A 15,556-nucleotide genomic window follows, 5' to 3' on the forward strand; every position below is an offset into this window, starting at 1 on the left:
CTGATTGCACAGGCTTATCTGGGACAACACTATCCTCACATTCATTAAGCCCCATTTTCCCAGAACAAGGCTCATTTAATATAAATGATTTTGACCAGTTTACCTGCAGTCCCCTCACCATCATTTCCTGTATCACCATCTCCACCTGGTTCATCATTATTATGTGTATTTGATCCTGGAACATTCATGTTTGTTGTGTTATTGTTCTTATGTGACTCACGGCTACCTGTCTTACAAATTCCATAAGATATTAACATAACAGTTCAATGTTTTAATTTCATTTTAATTAATTAACAATGTGATCCTTCACATTCATGCCCTTTACTGCCACAACATACTCGACATAAATTACTGTGTAAGACATTTTACATTTGGAGCCATTCCAATTTTAAATGTAAATGAAATTCTGAAAAAAGATTAAAATAAATACCTGTATTAAAAAGAATTGGAGTAAAAAAAATATTAATGGGATCATTTGTTATCTTATTGATTCAACTGTGTAATTGAATAGTCTGAATTAAGCTAATGAAAATAGGCTTACACTAAATCCTCATAAAGTTAAACAGTTACCTGTCCACTGTATATGCACAAGGTCTCTGTCAGTGATGCGCAGATTGTTGGGTGTGAAGTCGTATTCTACGGCCGGGTATACCTGCACAATATTCCCGCGCTTGCCTCGTGTATTCAGGTTATAGATGCGCTCATTGTCCAGACCAGCTGGTCTTCTAACAAGATTGAAGACATGACTTCTATCCTGAAACGGATTTTGTATAGAAGGATATTTTATTTTACCTTGGAAAAGAAACACATTGATGCAATAAGCACTTATGAAGAAATTAACTGAAAAGAGAAATTTGTTTATATAATGAACATGTAATTTTAGATTTTGTTTAAGTTTTTGTTTCAATCACTGATCAAAAAGATTCTATTGGCCAAGATTTTTTTTCTTGAGACATTTAGAGACAAGGATATCAGTAAAACTGATGGATGCTCCCCAATGATGCTTTGTCGATATATGGGTTAATTGTGTGGAAAAAGTGAGACCTTGAGAAAATCTAATATTAGCCTCAGTGACCTTGACCCCAGTGACCTCAAACGTCATCAAAAGGTAGAGGTCCATGCAAGGTACCTACATGCCAAATATGAAAGAGATCGGTAAAGTATTGAAGGTGCTATGAGAAACTGTAACAAAAGTGTGACAGAAAAATCTATTATTAGCCTTGGTGACCTTGACCCCAGTGATTTCAAATGTCATCAAAAGGTAGAGGTCCATGCAAGGTACCTACATGCCACATATGAAACAGATCGGTAAAGTATTGAAGGTGCTATGAGAAACTGTAACAAAAGTCTATTATTAGCCTTGGTGACCTTGACCCCAGTGACCTCAAACGTCATCAAAAGGTAGAGGTCCATGCAAGGTATCTACATGCCAAATATGAAAGAGATCGATACAGTATTGAAGGTGCTATGAGAAACTGTAACAAAAGTGTGACCATACGGAAGTACAGAAGCGCGGAAGTGCGGAAGGACAAACTGGCAACTATATGCTCCCCATATATATATATATATATATGGGGAGCATAAAAACAGTATTAAACAAAGATTCACAAAGTTCCTTGAAAATAACTAAAAGTCCCTAGAACGTGTATAGTTTATCTGTTATTTTTAATTATGCCACATTATTTAGAACTAAAATTCTTTCATTACATCCAAAAAATATCAGGAATACACACAAACGTCAAAACCTCAAGTGTCCACTATCCTCTTGACCTTAAAGTGAGGATTATGGTTGGGACAAAAGTAACATATTAACTTAATATGACAATTTTAAACAAATAATACATCTTGATTATTGCATTATTGTGTTCCAAATGTATTAATTAAGGACATCATGACAGAGAAGAACAAAGCAAATGGCCTTCGTACAATTTGATGACTTTCACATTAAGAATAACGTGACAAAAAAATGCACATTTCAACCCTGATCAGCCTATGCAGTAAGCATAGGTTAAACTATGAAAGCACTTTTCATTGACATGTATCTATATTTGAAGATTGCCATATGATGATTCACACGGGCTGATCCACATTAAGCATTTCTTCTTAGTTAGGCTTAATGCATATGCGCAAGGTATTGTCCCAGACTTGCCTATTCAGTGACAACTCTTTCCGCTTAACGTTTAAGGAGGTCTCTTATAAATGAAAATGCGCTGACATCACAGGCTAATCTGTGACAACTCTTTACACAAATGCATTATGTCCAGTTTTCCCAAAACAAGGCTCATTTGCACATAGCCTGGATTGTCCAGTTCATGCTCTTCAGAGAAATACCTCAAACACTCGTCCTGTTTGGTCAGTGTTAAGGGCCATCTGGAGTTTTGTGGGTCCACCCACGTCTATCTGAATGTTGTTCTGCACAGGGGACTGGACATTGCCCACCTGGTCAAACTGGGAGTTGGTCTTGTAGGGGTCATAATCATCTGTGCTGATGTTGTACCTGCAACCATTCACAAGACTGTACTGTACCTTGAATGAGAAACAACTTAACGAGAATCGATTGCACTTGCAACAATTAACAAGACTGTATTGTTCCTTGAATGACAAACATTTTATTGAAAATTAAATGATACAGTTGGAGTTTTTTGTGGGACTCTAGTCTTCACATCAAAGTTGAATATCTTTGGGTCAAACCTAAATACCAGAAATTGCAGATACAATTCAAAATTTGTCAACATTTTTGTTCAGCAAATTATGAAGTACCTGGGCACACTCCACGTCCATAATGCAGTCTAAAGCACAGAAGGACCTTATAAACTACACAATACACATATACTGACCTCATTCTTAGGACACACTTGTGATCATGAGATGATGGAAAATATGGGAGAGTCCATGTGTAGGTAAGTGGCAGACCATCCCCTCTCCCATTCCCCAAGTGGTTTGACCTGAACATGGACAAAATTAACAAATAATAATATATAAACTTCTACACAATTCTATAATAAGTTACAATTTGAGGGAAGGAAATACCAGTTCTTTGTTTCTATGACATTTTTAAGCTTGAATTTACTGATTCTTTCTCCATATCTTAAATGTTCTCATTGAATTTGACATTAAAAATAAAGAAAAAACATTGAAAATATGGGCAGATACCGTGCCCCTGAGCTTTGCCAATTCAATGCGCCCATTTTACCATTCCCTATCACTCTGTTTCTGAAGCAAAAAATTGTTTATTTGGTTTTTTTGCCATTTTTGAAAGTATTTCCATACTTTCACAATGGTCGGTTAACTTACTCAGACTTTTTTCTGGATAGCTTAACTCCCAGTATGTTCTAATTTCATTACTAGATGGAAAACTTTTAATTAAAAATCAGGGTTTGAAGGGAAAGAATGGCTGTAAACATAACTTCATAATCAATCTCCACACAAATTTAACTTAGTTACATGTATATTGCTGTAACAGGATCTGAACTTGTCATCCTCCGATTTGCAGTCCAGCGCTTACCAACTTAGCTAGCTTAGCCAATTTGAACAGCGTCAATTGTTAAAGATTACAACATATTCCCAACAAAATATATGAGCCTAGCTGTTTGAAAACAGGGCTTTATGCATGTGCATAAAGTGTTGTTTCAGATCAGCCTGTGCAGTCTGCAAAGGCTAATCAGAGACAACACAAATGTATAGTAATTTTGTTTAAAGGAAGTCTCTTCTTAGCTGACTCGCACAGGCTTATCTAGGACAACACTTTGTGCACATCAATTACACCCAATGTTCCCAGAGTGAGGCTCATATAAACTGTGCCATACCTGGACCAAGGAGCGGCCTTGCAGTCTACCGTTCCCAGGGCAACAAGGCACTGTTTGGCATTGACATCACTGGCGTCATGAGGCACCCCCCAGATGTACCGGACCTTACCACTACTGGCTGCCACACATGCCGCTTCAGAAGTGAATGCTAAAAAGGATTAATTAGTGGAAAGTGTCTCGCAGAACAGGGCTATTGCATGTGTGTCATGTAATATTCCAAATTGGCCAGTGCAGTCTTGGCAGGCTAATCTGGGAAGACAAGTTATGTTTTTATGGAAATTTTCATTATAAAAGAAAGTAAAATCCAGTCTAGACGGACATTTTTGTTCATGATTGGTCTGTGCTGACTGCACATGCATTAAGCCCAGAGAGTTTCCCAGAGACCATGTCAGATCTTTTATTGATACGTATAAATGGTAATTTAAATCAGTGGTTTCATTTGAAATAGTGTCAGGCCTAACATTTTAGCACAACACAACCAAATCAAACCGTCAAATGTTTAACATACATTTGTGGTTAGTGTCAGAAAAATATCACGTTTGTTATAACATAAATGAAAAAAATAATTAAATTGTTAAAACCAGTAAATAAATAATGATGCACAAGCATACTCCAAATTTTAGACATTTCAGTGAAACTTATCCTCAGATCAACCATCTATTAAAATGATTCAAATACAAACGGCAGGGTAATATTTTTTATTACAAATGTAAATGATTTAGATATAACAGAACTACAGTGGTACATTGTACACAACCTTACACTACTTGTATGGCTCTGATTGACACCATTCTGAAACTTTAAATAATGGGTAACAATGACAAATAAATTGCAACAAATATAGCCCAATAGCCATGTATTCAAATATAATCACAAATGGAAACTTTAACTGCATCTGCAGGAGAGAAACCAAATTAAAGCGTGTGGTCCTTTAATTAATAGCAGAAATCAACTGCCAAATAATGAGACACAAAACAAATGTATGCCACAAGACACACAAATACACACCAAACACACACAATTGATTAACAAGAGCACCGCATAACTGGTGCAACGCTCGGCTGCAAAAGCTTGTCAGATTTTTTTTTTTTTTTAGATGTCACAGTGACCTTGACCTTTGACCTAGTGACCCAAAAATGGGTGTGGTGTGTAGAACTCATCAAGGTGCAGCTACATATTAAGTTTCAATGTTGTAGGTGGAAGCACTTTTATTTTAGAAGCAATGTTCAAAATCTTAACAAAATGTTAAGGTTTAATCGGATGACGACGGGCACGGACACGACGAGCTGGCTATGACAATACCTTGGGTTTTCTGCGAAAAAAGCCAAGCTCAAAATGAGGTTACTGCATTTGAACAGTGAAAAAAGGCTTAAAAAGTTCAAACCAGTGTTTAGGAGCTACAAACCACAAACTTGACCCAGAGTTAGTCATTAAACATTTAAGTGTACACAATAATTATCCTCATAACATCACAATTAAAAATAAATAGCAATAAAATTAAAAAAATTGAGATAATTTAAATTGCACTAAACAAACCACATGTCAAGAATTTGTACTGACCTGGTGCTTTCTCCAGGTAGTTATAGAATTGTATCCAGCGACCGCTGTTTTTTGTACACTCTGCCTCGTTGTTCCAGCGCGAAGCATGTTTCCTCTTCCCGCTTGGCCAAAGCTCCACACAACTGTGGTATGGTTGGGTGTTAAAACTCTTTGAAGTGTAATGACTGAAAAAAGCATTGCTTCAGAATTCATAAAGCAAACAGTAAACTTCGATTGGATTGTGTAAATACATATTGCTATGAATACATATTCAATCAGATGTGAAACTTTGCAAAAACAAGATATGTGTTCGTCAGAAACACAATGCCCCCTATTGCGCCGCTTTGAAATATATAAAAACAAATTACCTTTGACCTTGAAGGATGACCTTGACCTTGAACTTCCACCACTCAAAATGTGCAGCTTCATGAGAACGCCGCTTTGAAATTATTATTTTTTTGACCCCTTGAAGGATGACCTTGACCTTGAACTTCCACCACTCAAAATGTGCAGCTTCATGAGATACACATGCATTCCAAATATCAAGTTGCTATCTTCAATATTGAAAAAGTTATTGCCAATGTTAAAGTTTTCGGACGGACAGACGCCATATATTTGACATTTGACCTTGAAGGATGACCTTGACCTTTCACCACTCAAAATGTTCAGCTACATGAGATACACATGCATGCCAAATATCAAGTTGCTATCTTAAATAGTGAAAAAGTTATGGCCAATGTTAAAGTTTTTGGACGGACCGACAGACGCCATATATAAGACATTTGACCTTGAAGGATGACCTTGACCTTCACCTTTCACAACTCAAATTTGCAGCTCCATTAGATGCACATGCATGCCAAATATCAAATTGCTGTCTTCAATATTGAAAAAGTTATGGCCAATGTTAAAGTTTTTGGACAGACAGACGCCATATATTTGACATTTGACCTTGAAGGATGACCTTGACCTTCACCTTACATCACTCAAAATGTTTAGCTCCATGAGATACACATGCATGCCAAATATCAAGTTGCTATCTTCAATAGTGAAAAAGTTATGGCCAATGTTAAAGTTTTTGGACGGACGGACAGACGCCATATATTAGACATTTGACCTTGAAGGATGACCTTGACCTTCACCTTTCATCACTCAAAATGTGCAACTCCGTGAGATGCACATGCATGCCAAATATCAAGTTGCTATCTTCAATATTGAAAAAGTTATGGTCATTAAAGTTTTCGGACGGACGGACAGACTGACATACATACATACACACATACTGACACACTGGACAGTTTAACTGCATAAAAACATGGGTGGAATCTGCCTTTCTAACTACAAAAGTTTCACAAAAGCTCAACACTTTCAAAAAAGGATATGTTTGTGAAACATGTTTGTCCCTGACTAACATTAGCAGCCAACTACTCTATATGTTAAACTATGTTCAATAGTTTTAAATACTGAAGCCCCATAATGACCTTGACCTTTGCTTTCTTGATATGGACACCGCTTAAGCTTATTCTTCCCTCAAGACTTACAAGCATACTAATTTATATGACCATAGGCATTATCTAGATATTGTGGAAAATCAATTTGATAAACAAGCTCCTCTGAAATCTACCTTGAACACATTAACCTTTAAGTCATAATCCTTTTTATCTGAGTCACCAGTATACATATTTACATGATGTAAGGTCATTCTCTAGATATCCTGCTTAAATCAAGAACATGATACAAGCTCATGTAGAAAATCATTAGAGGAAAATTTTTACTAAATTTAAGACTTACTTTCCGTTCTTTTCATGATTAATATGTATACGGACTTAATTAAAATAGGCTTGGGATATAACTTCTATTTATTAGACTAACTTACTACTGGGTAAGGTTCATACATGTTTTCATCAGTTTTATTTAACAGCTGATGAAACCATTTGTTTGATTTACATACCAAAAATCAATACATTATGTCACTCAACAGCACCATTCAAGTTGATCCCAAAAATCTTGAAACCACATACTTGCACATGGAACTATTTTCTGCAAGCACTGCAATATCCTTCCACTGGGTTGGGTGCCAGTAAGGAAAGTAGTCCCTCTCCTCTGGGCATTCATAGCCATTTCTGTTTCCGTTTGGATTTTGTCGAGTATGTATTGCACTGGTATAACCCTTGCTGTTTTTCTTCAATTTTTGGTCAGCCTTAAATAAGCCTGAAAATACAATAAAAATATCAGTGAAATTGATTTAGATTCTTCCTGATGTGCTTTGTCAATGTATCGGTAAATTAGAACAAGAAATTAAGCCAATAAATCTTTGAAAGATTAATAGAGAATACAAATATATTGACATGACAAAAGACCTTAATTATGTTAAAATATTTGCATTTACAGACAATGATGATGTCAAGTTTTCAAATTGTATCATGAGTGACCAATATCTCACACAGACACAAACTAGAGCTTTGTCACAGACGTGACGAATACCCCCACATGCCGCATTGACACAGAATATTTTGCATGTTGTCTTCACAAAAAACAGCAGACACCATGCTCAACGCTTAAAAAGCACTAAGTGACCCCGTGACCCTGTTTTTGACCCGGCATGACCCATATTCAAACTTGGCCTAGACATCAACTAGATACAACTTCTGAACAAGGCTGGTTAAGCTCGGATAAAAACTACTTAAATTAGAGAGCGGACACTATGCTCAATGTTTAAAACGCACTAAGTAACCCCCCTGACCTTATAGTCTTTGACCCGGCATGACCCATATTCGCACTTGACCTAGACATTATCTAGATACAACATCTGACCAAGTTTGGTGGAGATCGGATGAAAACAAGTTGAATTAGAGAGCGGACACTTAATACGGACCGATCGACAGACCGACAAGCTCACTCCTATATACCCCCCTAAACTTCGTTTGTGAGGGTATAATTATAATAAAATGTTAATAACTCTCTCTAAAATCACTGATGAGGAATTATGTTACAGTATGCCCATGTTGACTGTTTAAGATTATCAAATTTAAATAGCATCAAATTCAAAGCATTTATTTTTGAGATCTCTCAAGGAAAATAAAAGTTCATTTGTAAATGTTTTATTTTTAGGAAAAGGGCACTAACTCGCTGAAAAATAATTGACTGACAAATTATTAATCAAGGGGCAATAAACACCTGAAGACTCACAGGAGCAGAACATGCGCATACTTGTCAACCCTGAAGAGGTAATGCATTTAAAGTTTCATTTCATTTAGAAAAAAAAAATCTTGTGATGTGACACAGACCAGTAAAATTAATTATAAAATGTTATATATTTGATCAAATTGCAATAACTCCCTTAACACCAAACCCTCCCTTAACAATTGACAGAGTGGAACTCCTAGACAACAATTCTAATATCAATCGTTGATAAAAAGGGAAAATAAGTTTCAACCAATCCTGATCATTTGTTCCTCAGATCTTTGCCTAAATAAGAAATACATTCAAAAATGAAATATTACTGTACTCGTCAAAAGGAAATATCTTCCTGAAAAATAAACAAAGCATTGACTTAAGGACCCCCTTTAAAGATGCATACAAACACGGAATTATAATTTACAATTTCTTCCTGCCTTTAAAAAGTCTTTAAATTAATATAAACAAGGGACAAAATTGTCACAAAACCAGGTTTTCATTGTGAAAAAAAAATCTGATAAAGGGAGAAAACTCAAACTGAACTTTTGAAATGAACAAACAAAATTAACCCCCTTTGTAAGTTTGTTTTTAAAAAAAATATATTTTTAGTCGTGGCGACCTTGACATTGGAGATATTGACGTGATTCTTTCGTGCGACACACCGTCCCATGATGGTGAACAAATGTGCCAAATGATTTTAAAATCTCACAATAAATGACATAGTTATGGCCAGGAAAAGCTCATTTATGGCCATTTTTGACCTTTGAACTCAAAGTGTGACCTTGACCTTGGAGATATCGACGTAATTATTTCGCGCGACACACCGTCCAATGATGGTGAACAAATGTGCCAAATGATTTTAAAATCTGACAATGAACGACATAGTTATGGCCCTGACAAGCTTGTTCCGCCAGCCAGCCAGCCAGCCAGCCAGCCCGCCCGCATTCCCCAATTTAATAACCAGTTTTTTCCTTCGGAAAACCTGGTTAAAAAGCCTGTGCCCAATAGAAATTTACTACCCAGTCAGTTTATCGCACCATGCTAGGTGAATTAAAAATAAGCCGTGTAATATATCTTGACAGAGTAATTTCTTCAGCCAGTTAAAATGATATACCTACATGTATAAGATGACTTCACTTAGCTAATGGATGACATCATCTGGTCATTTTTAGGACATCTTTTTATTCCTATATTGAAATAATGACTGGACCAAGTGGATATTAAGATCTACTGACTAAATATGAACAATTAAAAAGACAAAATAAGACCCAGCCACACCACTTCAGATTTTGTGTGTGATTAATAACAATAATGCATGTGCATGTATGATAAAGCATGATTACGAAGCTTTCTAGAAGTGCCAAGATAAATCCACTTAGAAAAGCCACTTTTCAAAATCCTGTCACATTCAATGTCATTATGTTCATACATGTGTTTATTTATATCAATATCCTTAAGCCCAAAGATGGTGTTTGATAATTTTAATAAAGATATGAAATAAAATGATCAACATTAATCTAGCAAAAATAATATAAGCTAATATTCTCTGAAAAAAAACAGGCTAAATGTATGTCTGTTAATTATCGTACCAGATTAGCCTGTGCAGTTTGAGCAGGCTAATCAGGAACAACAATTTCCGTCTAGACTGGATTTTCATTTATAAGAGACTTCCTTTAAATGACAATTTCCATAGAAGGGGAAAAGGTCATATTTGATTGGCCTATGAAGAGTTTTTGCAGACTGCACATGCTAATCTGGGAATATCTTTTAGCGAATGCATTTGGCCCAATTTCTCAGAACACGGCTCATATTATTTCCACTTTATTTTTATGGGCTTCAGTTTACTAGCATAAAATGTTGTTCTTTATCATTATTTTGTCAATTTCAATAAAAACATGAAGACGCCCTTTTTCCTCCCATTGAATTGCTTGTGAAGGTATTGTACAATATCTGTTATGCTTTGTTATAATTACAAAATATAAAATATGTAAGGTATATCTCAGAAAAAAGTAATAATATTTATGCACAAACCATAATATAATAAAACAATTCTGAAATATATAATTTCAATAGGTACATAATATTTGTCAGGTGTCTGAAGTTGTATGTTGTTGTTTTTCAAATGGCAATTTTGAGACAAATGTAATTTGTTGATTTTTCATTTAATACAAAACAAGATATGTGTTTGTCAGAAACACTATGTCCCCTTCTGCGCCACTTTGATGCTATATATTTGAACTTTGACCTTGAAGGATGATCATAACCTTGACCTTTCACCACTCAAAATGTGCAGCTCCATGAGATACAGGTGCATGCCAAATGTGAAGTTGCTATCTTCAATATTGCAAAAGTTATAGCAAAATGTTAAAGTTTGCACAAACAAACACACGAACCAACCAACAGACAGGGCAAAAACAATATTTCCCCCACTATAGTGGGTGGGGGACATACAAATGTTCAAGAAATCCGCTGCATATTGTAGTGCTTTATTTGTAACACATTAAGGTAAAAAATGTAATAAAAATTATCAAAGAATTCAGCTTATAATATTTACTAGAACAAGGATTTGCTTTCAGTGCAATTAAATCAATGAAGATAATAAAATTGGACTTCCCTTTTACGCCTACTGACCTTTATCTTCTAGAAAATGTCAATGACACTTGAATCATAATGATTTCAAAAAGATTAGTAAAACCATGGTCTGAACAACGCCTACTAACCTTTATCTTCTAAAAAGTGTCAATGACACTTGAATCATAATGATTTCACACAGATTAGTAAAACCATTGTCTGAACATGATCTACTAGATCTTAACAAAGTCTGTAATTAAATCAAGTCCTACTCTGCACAAACTGAAGTGGATACCAACATAGACAAGGCCCCTGCCAAAATAAAGCATTTTGACATGTTTGTATAGATAGTCCCTCAGAAAATTAATAAAATTTAACAACTTTCTAAATAGATTCAAGTTTAATAGCCTACATTACCAACCCTTAAGAGTTACTTGCATGCTGTTCTGGTTTCATGCTCATTGCATATAGCCATTTTTACTTTGATTTTGAGCAGGAATGTATTACCCCGGTACATTCACTAGTTACCCCTAGCTGTAAACACATAAACTGTCAGTCTTTTCCAAAACATTTGGAATAAGGCTCTTGGGCCATTTGGAAAGGAAAAATAGGAACTTTTAAAAAGATAATTTGCTTATTTGGAAACCTTCAATTGTGAATTTTGGCAGTCATTTGGGGGAAAAAACATTTTTTGTGATTGTGAATGAGGCCGATTTTTTAATCCAAATTTGACCAAAATTAACACTGTTAAACTGCCTACCATTGTTACGTTCCCTGACATAGCAGCTGCCATAGTGTTAAACTGCCTACCATTGTTACGTTTTCTGACATAGCAGCTGTCATAGTGTTAAACTGCCTACCATTGTTACGTTCCCTGACATAGCAGCTGTCATAGTGTTAAACTGCCTACCATTGTTACGTTCCCTGACATAGCAGCTGTCATAGTGTTAAACTGCCTACCATTGTTACGTTCCCTGACATAGCAGCTGTCATATTGTTAAACTGCCTACCATTGTTACGTTCCCTGACATAGCAGCTGTCATAGTGTTAAACTGCCTACCATTGTTACGTTCCCTGACATAGCAGCTGTCATAGTGTTAAACTGCCTACCATTGTTACGTTCCCTGACATAGCAGCTGTCATAGGCCTCCCATGATTCCTGCAGTCCTCTGCTTGTGTCCAGTGCTCCTTGTTTCCTCGTGTCCTTTGCTGCCTCTGTTTCATCGTTAGGGGGAGGGGAATACTCCATGCGATTGGTCGAAGTTCCATCACGTATTTGATCCTTGAGGGCTGAAATAGCAGGTCACAAAACTGACATATTGTGTTTTCCAAATATTTGGCATTTATATCGTTGTTAAAAAGTGACAATTAATCTAAATCATAATTATTAACAATAAATTGGCACCTACTGAACCATCAGACAGCCTTAAATCACTCATTTTTTGTTCAAGATTGTTAGTAGGAGGCTACGAAGTTAATATATTGTCCATTGCAACAATGACTGTTATTTTTACTACTTTACAATAAATGCATGGTTGGTCTTAACAGCATTACTTACATTTGAGCCGTGCTTTTTGAAAAAGAGGTTTAAAGAATGTTTTAATTAAGTAAAGGCGGAAAGTGTCATTCCAGATAAGCCTGTGCAGTCCACACAGGCTAATCAGGGACGACAATTTCCGCCTAAACATAATTTTTGCAAAGAAGATTATGTAACTTTCTTTGAACAGAAAGTATCATAAAAGCGAAAAGTGTCGTCTGGGACCACAGTTTAAGCACATGCATTAAACCCGTTTTTCACAGAGCAGGGCCCATACATTTTTTATAAGTGCTTACAAACGGAATAATTTCTATGACAGGGAGATAAACAGGTAATAAAAAAATCAGGACAAGAAACCTGGATTATGGTCGTTAAAACTATTGTGACACTCGTCTGGTCATGGGTAATAATAACCTGACATAATATTCTGTCAAATGCTAGAACACACACAAATTGAAACATCAGCTGCACCAGTAGGTAAGAAACCTTATTACACAAACGTTCCTTTCCTTATGGTAAAGGTCTTTTTTATTAAAGTGTCACCCCTATTGAAAGGGCCAGCCGATTTTGCTTATGAGTCACTTTTTGCGTGTATACCATGTACCTCCCAACTCCTATCACTATGCCAGGCGCCAGGCAAATAGAAGTCGGTAACCATCCATTTTTTTAACTAGCTCGCGGCTCACGAACCGGCCTTAACGGAACAAGTCCCATGACAAACATCCATCCGTCGACATACGCTCCCCATGGGGCTCGAATCTTCAACCTGCCGATCCCGAGGCAGACACCTTATCCACTAGGCCACTGTGACCAGTCTCTGATGGCAAGGGACCAAATGCCAAAACAATGAGACACAAAACAAATGTACTAGACAAGACACACACATAACAAAAATACAAACATGATCAGAACTGAAGCCACCGTCTTGGAACAGTCATCACAAAGCAACCAACCAGTGGTCCTAACCCATAAAAATACCCAATCTACGATAATTTAGCTTTTGCCAAGACATTCATACCTGGTATATTGCTAATGGCATCCTCACACATGAACTGAATCACGAGGTTGCAGTTCTGCTTTTGAGGGTCTGTATCCTCATTACCCCCACAGCCATGCTGATTGGTCCATTCCAAGGTCAACAGGCTGTCACCTGATGAGCCGCTTTGAAAGTAATGCTGAAAAGCAAGAATAAAGTATTCATTAAAATCAAGAAAACATAAGTTTAATTCTTATTCTGACGTAAATGCTCACTTTATTAGGGTTAAACATTACACCTGCCAGTCATAGCAAGAAAACTTGAGAACTAACTAAAGTAAGGGCAAAACAAAAGAATCACCAATGTAAAGAGATTTGAAACTTAAAAACTTACATCTAGGCACAATGGGGTGTCATCAAAATAGTCAGTCTGGTCAAGCAAAGCCCGCATTTTTACAGATTTTTACAGTTTCCTTCAGAGAAAGAACATTTTACGATCATGACGGTCATCAAATATGAAGTGTAATTTTTTCCTTCCTGACCTGTAACATAGGTTATTCAGGGGCAGTCCAGGATTTCTGTTAGGGGGGCGGGATATTGAAAGATTTGCCGGGGATCCAGGGGGGTTGCTAGGGCCCCTATTGGGTGCAGGGCAAAGCCAGAAGCTCCAGGATTTTAGTGATTTTGAAGGCGTTGGCGCATCTTTCTTTGTTGACATAAAATGCAGCGAAAGAGAATCAATGTGCACAAAGAGGGATATATCAGAATCAAAGTTCGACTTGAAAAACCGGGCAACAGAAAGTCTAAAGTTTCGTGATTGTCTGTGATTAGTGGGAAATGTTGTGTAAATTAACTTAACTTTGGCGATTTTAGGGGGGGGGTGTACGCTGTGTCCCCTGCCCCTTTTGATCTGCCTGTGTTATTTCTATACAGGCTCAGGCCAATGTAGCAAACCCTGGACAATTAGCATTGCCAGTATGCAATCACTAATTTTATAAAATTAAAATTTAATAAAGTAATTTTTTGGGTCATAACATTAAATTCTTATATGCAATCTTGATTGACATATAATACCTCACATAGCTTAAAATATTTAACAATTGTTATGCCCATGTTCTATTACAATAAAGTGAGATGAGAGAACATTTATGTTAATGCATTTTACTCCTAGATGTTTGATTAGTGCATGCCTTATTTGCTATCCTTTAATTTCTTATGCAACAATTATTTTGAATACTGATATGACTTAATTATGAATGCCGTTATTATCATTGCATGCCTTATGAATTAATAAAAGAGATAATAAGACGTACAATGAGTTAAATCATAATTTTTGCATTGCGTACAATTGCAAAAAAAAAAAGAAGAGTATTTTTGTTGATTTCATGATAATGATTATGGTGTAAAAATGACCACACACAGAAGTTATTATAAATTTAGCCACAAATACATATCTTACTGCTGCACTATATATATCTAATATCTTTACGTACTCAAATTTTTGTTTGTATTTATAAGTTACCATTTGGTATTGGTTCGCAGCATTACCCCCAGCAGGATCGGAAGTCTTATCTCCAACATTGTAGCCACCCCGAGCGTTGTTCTGGAAAACAAATTTAAGTTTACACTTTGATTCCACATTTTTACTTCTATCATAGGGATTAGTAAAATATTTGCACTTTTTCTAGGAGAGCATAAGTGGACTACCAGTGTTAATACTTATTGCAGAAATAGACAACTACATAATTTGAACAAGAGGTAGTGGAAAAAATGGCCTGAGAAATAATGAGACTTGCTCTGTGAAAAAGGGACTTAATGCATGTGCGTATAGTTCTCCCAAAAAAGCCTCTTCTCACTTATCTGGGAGGACACTTTACACATATACATTATGTTCCCTTTTCCCGCAGAGAAGTTACAAGACCAGGCTAGGATTCAAACTCACCATTGTCTGATT

The 15,556-nt window shown here is 36.2% G+C and overlaps 1 protein-coding gene across 2 annotated transcripts in view; it reads right to left on the bottom strand.

The window, feature by feature from the left end:
* Positions 1-15,556, bottom strand: part of LOC127868827 (protein DD3-3-like) — a 39,373-nt gene that overhangs the window by 8,227 nt on the left and 15,590 nt on the right. For both annotated transcript variants that reach the window (XM_052410911.1, XM_052410910.1), the window contains exons 3-12: positions 15,125-15,205; positions 13,646-13,802; positions 12,201-12,380; positions 7,364-7,553; positions 5,367-5,530; positions 3,807-3,954; positions 2,838-2,945; positions 2,332-2,497; positions 571-754; positions 104-175 (exon numbers count right to left, since the gene is read on the bottom strand). In XM_052410911.1, the coding sequence (XP_052266871.1) occupies positions 104-175; positions 571-754; positions 2,332-2,497; positions 2,838-2,945; positions 3,807-3,954; positions 5,367-5,530; positions 7,364-7,553; positions 12,201-12,380; positions 13,646-13,802; positions 15,125-15,205 (1,450 nt within the window). The remainder of the gene's footprint in view (positions 1-103; positions 176-570; positions 755-2,331; positions 2,498-2,837; positions 2,946-3,806; positions 3,955-5,366; positions 5,531-7,363; positions 7,554-12,200; positions 12,381-13,645; positions 13,803-15,124; positions 15,206-15,556) is intronic.

This window comes from Dreissena polymorpha, chromosome 2, assembly GCF_020536995.1.
Source record: "Dreissena polymorpha isolate Duluth1 chromosome 2, UMN_Dpol_1.0, whole genome shotgun sequence".
Lineage (NCBI taxonomy): Eukaryota > Metazoa > Mollusca > Bivalvia > Myida > Dreissenidae > Dreissena > Dreissena polymorpha.